This window comes from Falco peregrinus, chromosome 8, assembly GCF_023634155.1.
Source record: "Falco peregrinus isolate bFalPer1 chromosome 8, bFalPer1.pri, whole genome shotgun sequence".
NCBI lineage: Eukaryota > Metazoa > Chordata > Aves > Falconiformes > Falconidae > Falco > Falco peregrinus.
This window is the reverse complement of record NC_073728.1, coordinates 55,657,989-55,668,578: the sequence shown is the minus strand read 5'-3', so window position 1 is coordinate 55,668,578 and position 10,590 is coordinate 55,657,989. Positions and strand designations below refer to the sequence as shown.

Sequence of the window (10,590 nt, the reverse complement as noted above, 5' to 3'; positions counted from 1 at the left end):
AGCGATGTTGGAACAGCCTCAGCTCTCCATCACTTGGTGCCAGATGCTTCATCCCCTGCATGAGTGGAGGAGGAGGAGGAGGAGGAGAAGGGCTCGGTGTTCATGCTGTTGGTGTGTCCCAAACCAGAGGTGGGGCCACATACATATCCACCATCCTTGGACCCATCTGAGCATCAGTCACAATGGATCCCGCTCTGCCCCGGGCACACACTGTCCTTGCCGCCAGGGCATTGGCGGTGGGTTACATCAGCACCAGTGTGGTCCCCGTGTCCTGTCACTGGTGGTGACAGTGGCACATAGCCTTGCTCAACCCGTGCTGGTGGCTCAGTACGGAGCAGCTGGCAGCACTGTGAGGGCTGTGTGGGGCAGAGCCTGCATCTTCCCAGCAGACACAATGCTAGGGTGGGCAGGAGCAGAGCTATGTCAGCATTGCTGTCACCACCTCCTTGGTGCCATTTATCATTACCTGCTGTTTACGCACCTCCTGCCAAGTTTCCATCCACCCACAAGGCACCCACACCGCTCGTGTCCACGTCTGCCTGGGGGAGAGCCAGGGGGCAAAGGCCTTTCCAGCCTTGGTGCCTGTGGGGAGCGGGCACAGAGGGGCTGCACAGCTGCTACATCCCTGTTCCTCCAGGATCGGGCATTCCCAGGACCCATCACCATGGACACACCAGCTGCGATTGTATGGGGGAAGCAAGGGGAGATCCCTCGGATACCCCAGGGTACTTAGGGGCAGCCTGGGGACATCCCTGCCGCTGCTGGAGCATCACCAAGCCTCCACCAAATCACAAACTGATGGAGCTGAATGTGCAAGAGGTGCCACAGCAGCAGACATGTCCTGCCTCTGCAGGGCCTGGAGATGCTTCTGGCTGGGGGGAGCAGACAGTGGCACCTGCAGAGCCCTGTGCCAGGCTGCGGCAGGCAGGAGACCAGTGTCTCTGCTTGTCCCATGCCCAGGGGCTCTTGGCCAGCTGCCCCCACAATCATTAACCCAGTGAGGCCCTGGCAGCTCCAGCTGTCACTCATTTACAGGGTTGGGGCTGAAGTCCTTGGTCATGATGGCCCCACAGCTTCCCCTACACCATCAGCAGTGCTGGGAAAACAAGCTCCTCTCACTGCCCCTTGCTGCCGGGCAGGGTGGCACCAGACCTGAGGGCTGGCTCCAGCCCTGCCCTGGCCGGGGGGGCTGCATGGGGTATAGGGGAGCTGGGGGACACTACTGCCAGCAAAAGCACGGTCTGGCCTCAGTGGCGGAGGAAGGAGAGGGATGCATGTCCAGGCAATGCTCTTTATTTTCCCCAGTTTCACACCACAGACGGTACTGAGCAGCACCACGGAGACACGGGGGGACTCTGAGGCTGTGGGGCTGCAGCTGGCTGCAGCAGCGTGGGGCTGGGTAGCCATGCCCCCGTCCCTGGGTGAGCCCTGGGGCTGCCCTGGGCCACCCCTCTGCCTCTGGCAGGCAGTGGTGACAGAGTGGTGACCGAGGACACAGCCAGGAAGGACCCCAGCATGCACGGGCAAAGCAGAGGTCTCCTGGCTGCTGTCAGGGGGCTGTGTCCATTTCAGACTACTGTGTCTGGGACCTCTGGGGACATGGAGCTGCTGAGGATGGGGACCCACCGGGCACAGCCACGTCTGGCAGAGCCAGGCTCAAGGTTACCACCCAGTACAGCTGCCTGCAGAGGTGACAGGCTGGGCACATGCTGGGTACCCACACACCAGGCTGAGATGCTCAGCACCCAGGGGTGCTGCATTCCTCTGGCACCAGGCAGGTCTGCCCCAAGGGCCATGCACCAGCAGCCCAAGCCAGGCCAGGGCAGGGGACCTACAGTGATTTGCTCCTGCGGGTCGCTTCAGCAGCTGCCCACGCAGGGTCTCCCTGCAGGCAGGAGGAAAGCTTCTTTGGCACAACCTGCTGACTCTGCCTCTGCTTGGGGCAGGAACCAGGTGCCCTGCTCCACAACAGCAGTGCTATCGTGGCAGGATCAGACCCAGCCATGCTCACACAAGGCAGACAGTAACAACCTGCCCCGGACACCGGCCGGCAGGGCCATGCTCACCCTCCCTGGGAAGGGTAGACCTGCACATCAACAACGAGGGAAGCCCTGTTCCAGCAGGGTCAGGGACCAGATCCAGCCCTCAGCTCCGGACACGTGTTCCCCTGACCCTGCCAGCCCACAGCACCGGGGTTCAGAGCTGGAGCCTGCCTTGCCACCCCACTCACCCCTCTATCCTGCACACCCTTCAGCTGGAAGGGTGCTTTCCCCACCTGAACAGTCAGCAGGGCTGTGCCAGCATGGCACAGGCAGGATTTGCTGGATGGGCAGCTCTGCCACAGGCAGAGCAGGCAGAGGCACTGAGCAGGACAGTGCCAGGAATGTGTGGGCTGTTGCAAATTGCTTTGCAACAGGTGTTCAAACTACGTACAGGACTCCCTTAATGTGCACCAGGATGCGACCCCACCAAGGGGCATGGCAGCTGCTCAATCACTCACAGCGACACGACACAACAGTTCAGGACAGGAGGTGGATGAATCTGCGGTCCAGGCAGTGTCAGTGGTGCAAGGCAGGGGCTGGTCAGCCCCACGTTGAACCCCGGCGTGGCCCAGGGGTACCACGCACCGGGTGCAGACGTGCAGCAGGACTCATCGGCGCTCATGGTCAACCGGAGGCTGAGCCGGCGTGGGCTCTGCAGGCTGAGGATGGCCGCTTCCTTCAGAGCCTGGGTAAGAGGTTTGGGGCTGATCCGACTGCTTGCAGGCACTGTCATCCTGTCCAGGCAGCTGGAGAAAGTCAGGCAGGACCAGGTCCTCCTTGGAGAGCAGCCCACGCTGGTCATTGGCCCGACAACTCTGGGCACGGTTCAGCAGCTCCACCAGCCCTGGGGGAAATGCAGGTCATGCACCTGAGCCTGGCACTCATGCTCCTGTACTTATACCTCGGCTGCCCTCTCCAGCTGACGTCACCCTGAGTGTGTCCCAGGCACAGCACTTGCACCTCCCTCGTGCTCCACGCCAGCACCTATGGGACACTGCACCTATCCCCAGCAGACTAGGGGCCCTGCATCCCTCACCCGTTTGGCCCCAGCCCCTCAGGTTTCAGACATGCCAAGTCTCACCTTCCAGGTCATACGTGCGACGGTTCAGGTTTGTGGCAGCTGAAGACCGGGGCCGTGAGAAGGAGGAGGACATCTCCCACAGCGTGCCGGGCTCTGCTCCTGTTGGGCTTCCCTCCTGTCATGAGCAGCCCAGGCATCAGTGATGGGGCAAGGAGGCAGCGCTCCCTCAGACCGTGTCCCCATCGCCCTCCCACAGCCTGGCTCCTGCCTTGGCACCCACTGCCCAGCCTTGTGGCATGTGCTGGGGTCGCAGCAGGTCACACCTTCCCCAGGGACCATGGCAGCAGCCGTGGGGACATCTCTGACTGGGACGGTGGGATCTTGAGCTCACCTCGCTCCGGAGTGGGGAGGGGGCAGCTGCAGCCTCAGCACCGTCTGTCACTCGCATGTCTGCAAGGTAAGGGATGCTCAGCGCCCTGGCCCTGGCCCAGCTGGTGACAGGATGGAGCCCACCCCAGGTAGCAGCTGCCAAGGCCAGCAGAAAGCAGCCTGGCCCTGTGAGCGCTCTGTGGGGCCACATGGCTTGGGGGGGGGGGGGGGGAGCACAGCTCAGGGAGGAGGACACTCTACCTGCTGGTGTTTCCAGGACAAGCTTCTGAGCAGCCACAGTGCTGACCAGCTTCTCCAGGTCCAGGGCAGCTGGCTCGCCTGGCTGTAACGGGAAGAGCCATCTGGTGTCAGGCTTGCTGCAGCACGGCAAAGGCAGCCAGGCTGAGCTCCCTGGCCCAATCCTGCCAGGTCATGGGCTGCACAGCATGGAGCACACCCACCAGCCCCTCACAGCCCACAGTGGGGTGCCACAGCCCACCTCAAATACCGGTGACCCTCCACAAGCCCACAGGCTGCCCCCAGCATGGACTGCTGCTCCCCACCACCTGGTCACTGCCAGCAGCCCTGGGCCCGAGCCCCAAACCCAGGGACACCCACCCACCGAGCCCCAAACCCAGGCCCCACCCCACCACAGCATCGCAGATGCAGGAGAACTGGGGTCGTGCCCGCAGAGGCTAGGGCCTCACCCACCCGCCGCAGCAGCGCCAGCTCCATGCTCACGCCGTACTTCCCCAGCACAGGCTGCAGCGCTTCCCGGATGCGCTTGGTTGACTTCGCTGTGATGCGGATGGTCTTATTGAGGGAGGAGATTTCCAGGCTGTGGAGGGGGAGAAGAGGCTGTCAGCAGGCAAACTCGGACAGGCAGGACAAGCAGGGGCAGAGCTGGGGTGTTCAGGACTGCCTGGGGTCTTGGGTGGGTGGCCAAGCGCGATGTAGGCTAGACATTGTGGGCAACAGCATCAGTCCCAAAGCTCCCACTCACTCAAAGCTTATCCTGTTCTCCAGCTTCACCTCCTGGTCCGCCAACACAGAGCACTCCTGGTCCAGCACCAGTGCTTTCTGCAAGAGCCGAACCATCAGGAGAGAGCAGGCGGAGCGGCATGTTGTCCCAGACCAGAGACAGTCCGGCTGGCAGGAGCCCCCTCTCCCCCCTGCTGCCCTACCTGCTCGTTCCCCACCAGGTAGACCTTGATGTCGGGGAGGCTGAAGCCGCGCTTCTCGCATATCCCCGCCAGCATGTCACGGATGGAGTGGCCGGGCCGGACAGAGGCCAGCGAGGCTGTGCCATCGGGCAGGTACACGCAGCAGTACTTCATGGGCTTGGCCGGCAGCTCCGCCTCACTGCCTCCCAGGCTCTTCCGATGGCTCTGCGGGAGAGATGCAGCAGGATGAGCCTGGCCAGTGGCAGCGTGATGCTGTGGGGCCAGTGCAGAGATGACTCACCTCCGTCCAGGGGCTGGCAGCTGTGCTGGCAGAGGACAGAAAGCCCAGGTCCAGGCTGGCCGAAGAGTTGAGTGAGCCCTGGGACTCCCGCCATAGCGTGGCACTTCCACCGCCTTCTCCCCCCTCTGGGACAGACAGGGGGATGGTGGTGGGGATGACGGGCAAACTTCAGGGGTGGGATGGTCCCTCTGCCCGACTCAGCACAGCACCTACCTGCCCAGGAGGGCTCCCGCCGCTCTCCCTTCCTGAAGGACCGGCGGGGGCTGCGGTTGGCACCACTGCCTGCCATCTCCACACCCACAGGCAGGGACTTGCCCAGCTTCAGCTTCGACTTCTGGGGCAAATGGAGAAGCATCTCAGCATGGGGACATCTGAGGCTGCCCCTTCCCTTTCCCTGGTCCCCTGGCTGCTTGTCTATCCTCAGCCTGGGGCTGGGTTTGCTCCAAGCAGCAGGGGAAGGGACACAGCACCATTTTCTCAGGCAAATGGACAGGTCCCCAGCCCCTCCTTCCCACCTTGCTCACCTTGCTGAGGTCAGGTGGGGGGCTGCTGCTGCGGGAGTGGGGCCGCAGGTCGGGCAGGGGCTGCCCCTGGCTCTCTGCCCGCAGGCAGGCCTGGTAGAGCGGGGATTTCACGAAGCGCGTGTAGCTGTCAAATTTCATCAGGTTAAAGATCTGCAAAGGGAGAGAGCGAGTGCTTAGGACCCCTGCCCACCTAGATTGCTCCGGCCACTGTCCCATGGCATGGCCCCATGGCAACAGCAGCGATGCTGGGTGATGTGTGGGGTGGTCCTGTGGACCCCATTTGCAGGTGGGGTGGAGCACAGGTGCTGCTCATACCTGGAGCTGCTGGATGCGAAACATGTCTGGGGATGGGGTGGCCAGCACATCCTCCCCAATCCAGGCCTGCTTGTCGATGTTCACGGGACTGACCGAGTGGCTGGAGAGGAACTCATCATAGATCCGCCGCGCTTCCTGGGCCAGCTAGGGGAGCAAGGGGTCAGGCTGAGACCAGGAGCCCCCTCCTCACTACCACCCTGCAGGAAGCCCCTGGCTCACCCCGTGGAGCCACTTGAGCCCTGAGGGGCCAAGTCGCCCCTGGGATCAGCTCAGTACTGGGGCTTCAGGGTGGGCACTGGAGCTGGCCACCCCCACTCAGCGCCAGACTCTGGGTGCAATATGCTGGTTTCTCCACAGAGGTACAGCCTGAGGTAGGAACCGACCCCCCCAGCTGTATGGCTCTGTCCTTCCCAGTCTAGTTCTCTGCCCTTGGTCTCTTTTGTCTTCCCAGCAGCATTCTCCACCCAATGGACGCCTTGGGCTGGAAAAGCATGCTTGCTCTGTGGGGTGGGCGGTCCTGGCTGTGGCTTTTCAGATGCATATCACATCCATCTCCTTATTCCTCCCAGCAAGAGCCTCCAGCCAGCCAGCTCAGACTCCCAGAGCAGGGGTCTGCTGGGACCCTGGGACATGCATGCACGACAGCTGTCTCTACCTGTGCCCATCTCCCTCCCAGCAGCTCTGTGGCCCAGGATCAGCTGCGCTGTGGCTGTGCAGTGGACAGTACCTGCTGCGTGTCGCTGGCCGGGATCTGCTGGAAGCGCTCGCATGCCTGCCAGAAGTAGACATTTTCGGCACTGAACTCCTTCTTGAGGAACTCCTGTGGGGCAGAGAGAGCTGTTGGCCTGGCTGGCGCTGCACTGTGGGACAGCTGGTTGCCAGTGGCGGATGGGAGCAGGGACCAAGGTCTGGGTGGCAGCGCTCACAGTGAAGTAGGTGACGGCCACGCGGTCCTGCAGCAGCGTCTCAAAGGATTCGGCCCAGCTGACCACAGACCCCTGTGTGGAGCCGCAGGTGGCCGGTGGTCCTGGCAGGCTGTTCACACTGTGGTTGCTGCCACGGGCCCTGGAGGCATTTAACTCTGAGAGAGAAAAACAGTCAGAGGGACGCTGCCTGGGTGTCCCCCAGTGTCACTCCCTGTCACCAGCAGTGCTCTGTATCTGCAGCAAGTTCATCCACCCCATTCTGACCGGAGCTGGTGAGCCCTCAGGTAGGGAACATGAGGGGCATCACAGTGGCATCCTCGGTGGATTGAGTGTCATGATGCCACAGCTGGCACTTTCTGGCATGACAGCCCTCCCTGCCAGCACTGGCTGTCCTTCCCTCCCCAGGGTGTCACTGTGACTCCACCTGTGACTCATCTCCCAGAGGAACAAAGCTGATGAGTGGGGAAGGCACCCAGACAGGGAGGGAAAGCGGGGCGGAAGGGGACACAGGGCTCTCACAGCATGGAAGGAAGCTTGGAGGATGGGTAGGCGTGCCTGAACTTACCTCCTCCATTCCTCTGGCCATGGCAAAGAACAAACTCGGTGAGAACAGGGCACAGAAAGTCTCATCCCCTCCTCCAGGGAAACCCAAGGTGACCGTGCATTCAAATGGATTCCCTCCTCTAAAAGGTGGAATTTCCCAGGGGCAACCCCAGCTTTTGAACTGGTTTGGCTGGTGAGCAGCTGGGAGCAGAGGGTCATTTGCAAGAGGAGGTAAGGGTATGGAAGTAGGGCTCTCCCATCAAAGCTGGCAGGCACAGTGGAGGCAGCAGGCGGCTGCTTTGCCAGGCTCCCCACCCTCCTCCTCCTGCCCAAAACACGGGGTAACTGCACCCACCATGTGTGCAGGTGGGAACACCAGCCACTGGCACCCTGCGCTGGAAGGATCCTGCAGCAGGGCTGAGAGAGGTGAGTGGGCACCCGAGATATTCAGTGCACAGTAAGAGACATACAGGCAGGCAGACTCCCTCAGGGAACCCAGGGCTGGCTGGTACCCAGGTTCTACCTGCCCTGGGAACCCCCTCAGGCCCCAGCACCCAAGGCTGCCAGCTGAGCAGCAGAAGGGAGGGACAGGCACAATGAGGCCGTGTGGGAGGGATGGGGGAGTACGGCAAGTCCCTGGCAGAGGGCTCAGCCTGGCATCGCGGGGGCCCAGCCATGCACCCGCCGATGTCACAGACTGTGCTCACACAGGATCTGGCTCTCTGCTGGCTCCTTGCCCCTGGCACCAGGCTGGCTGTGGGCTTCCCCCTCCCCTGGAAATGATGCCAGCCTCCCATCCCAGAGCAAAGAGCAGCCTTACCTCCATCTGACACAGCTGGGCCCTGTGGGGGTGGAGAGAAGAGAGGTGAGAGGGGCCACACGGCATCTGCCAGCCCGGTAGAGCAGTACCCGGGGAGCTGGCAGCATCAAGGCAAGCCCAGTCTGAGCCCAGGAGCAAGGGACTGCCAGCAAACACCCCTCTGGTGTTAGCTGCAACCAGGACCACTGCCCCATGGCAGAAGCGGAACACAGGGCTCCCAACTGTGGGCAGTGAGTAGGGCTGGGGTGTTACACGGGGTGTGCAGCTTTCCTCTCACCTCCCATGCATCTACTACCCTGTGGCCAGGCCAGCTATTGGGAAAGGGCAGATGCTATCAGATGTAACCCCGCCACTGCTTGCTGCCTGCTGCCCGGGGAGGAGAGAAGCAGCCTCCACAGCACAGGAAGAGGAGGGGAGAAGGGGAGGGAAGGAAGGACAACCACAGCCCTAGGCAGGCAAGCTGCCTGCTCCCTTCTTCCTCGGGGCCTGGGGCTACTGGAGGACAGATGCCCAAAGCCAGGGACTGGGTGCTGCCAGCCCAGGGTGCAGCAGGACAAGGTGCCCTGCAGCACCTGCTGGGCTGCCCCAGATGCCAGCTGCAGGGATGTGGTACTCCAGGACCCACAGAAAGCAGTGAGATGGGCAGAGCCTTCACAGTCAAAGCCCAGCCAAGCACACCCTGCGTGGCACTGCTTCTCATTGCCTGCCTGGGGCCACACAGAAGTGGTGTCCTTGACCTGGCCAGCCAATGCCCCCACCATGCCAGCCCCACACACCCCAGAGTACTCTGCACAGCTCCAGCCTGTCCCCATCCCAGCCCCACATACCCCAGTCCCACTATCCCACCCCTGCCTGTCTCTGCTACCCCACCCCACAGGCCACTGCCATGCCCCTTACCCCAGCCCCACACATCCCAGCCCTGCCTGCCCATTACCCCAGCCCCACATACAGCTATCCTGCCAGCTCTTTGCTCTTCCCCATCCATCCCTGCTGCCCACACCCACATAGCTCTGCCCTGCCTGTGCCACTCAGCCTCACACATACCAGCACTGCTGACCCCTGTTATCCCATCCCCATATGTCACTGCTTGGCCATTACCCCAGTGCCATACATCCCCACTTATATCACTGTCTCAGCCTCATAAACCCCTGCCTGCTTGTTACCCCAGCCCCATACGTCCTTGCCTGCCTGCTACCGAGCCCCATATACTGCTGCCATCCCTAACACCCCTCTACATGTCTGCCTGCTTTGGATACCCAAGCCCCACTCTTCCCTGCCTGCCCAATACTCAGCCCCACAGCCCCTGCCTGCCTGTTATATACCCCACACCCCTCTGCCTGCCCAGGACCCAGATGCACAGCACCCTGCCTGCCTGTAATCCAGCCCCACACCTCCTGCCTGCCTGTTATCCTCTCCACATCCCTCTGCCTGCTTGGTACCTGGCCCCATACATCCCTCTGCCTGCCCATTGCCCCCTCCACAACCCCCCGCCTGCCTGCTACCCAGCCCCACAGCCCCTGCCTGCCCAGTACCCGGCCCCACACAGCCCCTACCTGCCTGGTACCCAGCCCCATACATCCCTCTGCCTGCCTGTTATCCCTTCCACAACCCCCTGCCTGCCCAGTACCTGGCCCCACACAGCTCCTGACTGCCTGCTACCCAATCCCACAGCCCCTGCCTGCAAGGTACCCAGCCCCATATATCCCTCTGCCTGCCCGTTATCCCCTCCACATCCCCTGCCTGCCCGGTACCCGGCCCCATACATCCCTCTGCCTGCCCGTTATCCCCTCCACATCCCCTGCCTGCCCGGTACCCAGCCCAAAGCCCCTGCCTGCCCGGTACCCGGCCTCGCGCCGTGCCGCCGGGCGGGGCATCCCCGAGGGATGGAGACCGGCGCCCCGGGCCGGGACTCACCATGCGGCCGTTGTGGACCAGCAGCAGCTTGGCCTTGCCCTGCATGCCTGGCACCGCCCGGCCGAGCGCGCTACCGGCGCGGCCCGCGGCCCCGCAGCATCCCCGGCCGGCGGCGCGGCGCGGCTCTCCCCGGCCCGGCCCGGCCCGGCCCGGCGCTCCCCGGCACTACCGCTTTCGGCTGCCACAGGAAGTGTCGCCATGGCAACCGAGACCGCAGCGGGGGGAGCGGAGCCGCCCTCCCGCCCCGCTGCCGCTGCCGCCACCGCCACCGGCCCCGGCACCGCCCCGCTGGGCACTGGCTCCAGCTCCGGGCCAGGAGGCGCCGCGGCCCCGCTGCACCCCGGTCCCCATCCCGGTCTTTGTCTCCATCTGCATCTGCATCCGTGACCCCATCCCCATCGGCATCCCCGTTCCCATCCGCAGCTACATCCCCCTCCGAATCCCCAACCCCATCCCCCTCAGCGCCCATCCAGCACGGCCTGTGCCACCTCGGGGTCACCGCACCATCACCACGGCTCCCGGCAGCCCGGGCAGCCCAGAGGGGCTCCTCCTGGGCGTCACATCACCCCGGGGAGGTGGGATGCAGGGGCAGGTGGGCATCAACACCCCCCAACACACCCTGCCACCAGCCTGGTGCTGCTTGCCCTAGTCA

General features: G+C 63.3%; 1 protein-coding gene across 1 annotated transcript; it reads right to left on the bottom strand.

The window, feature by feature from the left end:
* Positions 1 to 1,277: 1,277 nt before the first annotated feature.
* Positions 1,278 to 10,135, bottom strand: RGS14 (regulator of G protein signaling 14). Its single transcript, XM_055812915.1, has 15 exons — positions 9,939 to 10,135; positions 8,025 to 8,046; positions 6,662 to 6,816; positions 6,463 to 6,555; positions 5,736 to 5,879; positions 5,421 to 5,570; positions 5,110 to 5,230; positions 4,897 to 5,021; positions 4,617 to 4,820; positions 4,436 to 4,512; positions 4,144 to 4,270; positions 3,694 to 3,775; positions 3,455 to 3,513; positions 3,124 to 3,238; positions 1,278 to 2,886 (listed from the first exon to the last, which is right to left on the bottom strand). Exons 1-15 carry the CDS (start codon positions 9,981 to 9,983, stop codon positions 2,651 to 2,653), a joined length of 1,755 nt encoding a protein of 584 aa, XP_055668890.1. The 5' UTR covers positions 9,984 to 10,135; the 3' UTR covers positions 1,278 to 2,650.
* Between the last annotated feature and the right edge of the window lie 455 nt (positions 10,136 to 10,590).

Excerpts from the sequence above, each read along its gene's own strand:
- RGS14 (XM_055812915.1), bottom strand. The coding sequence starts at position 9,983 with ATGCAGGGCAAGGCCAAGCTGCTGCTGGTCCACAACGGCCGCATG. Across the intron at positions 5,571-5,735 it reads TTCGCATCCAGCAGCTCCAG|ATCTTTAACCTGATGAAATT; the intron begins GTATGAGCAGCA and ends CTCCCTTTGCAG. Across the intron at positions 3,239-3,454 it reads CCTCCCCACTCCGGAGCGAG|GAGGGAAGCCCAACAGGAGC; the intron begins GTGAGCTCAAGA and ends TGCTCATGACAG.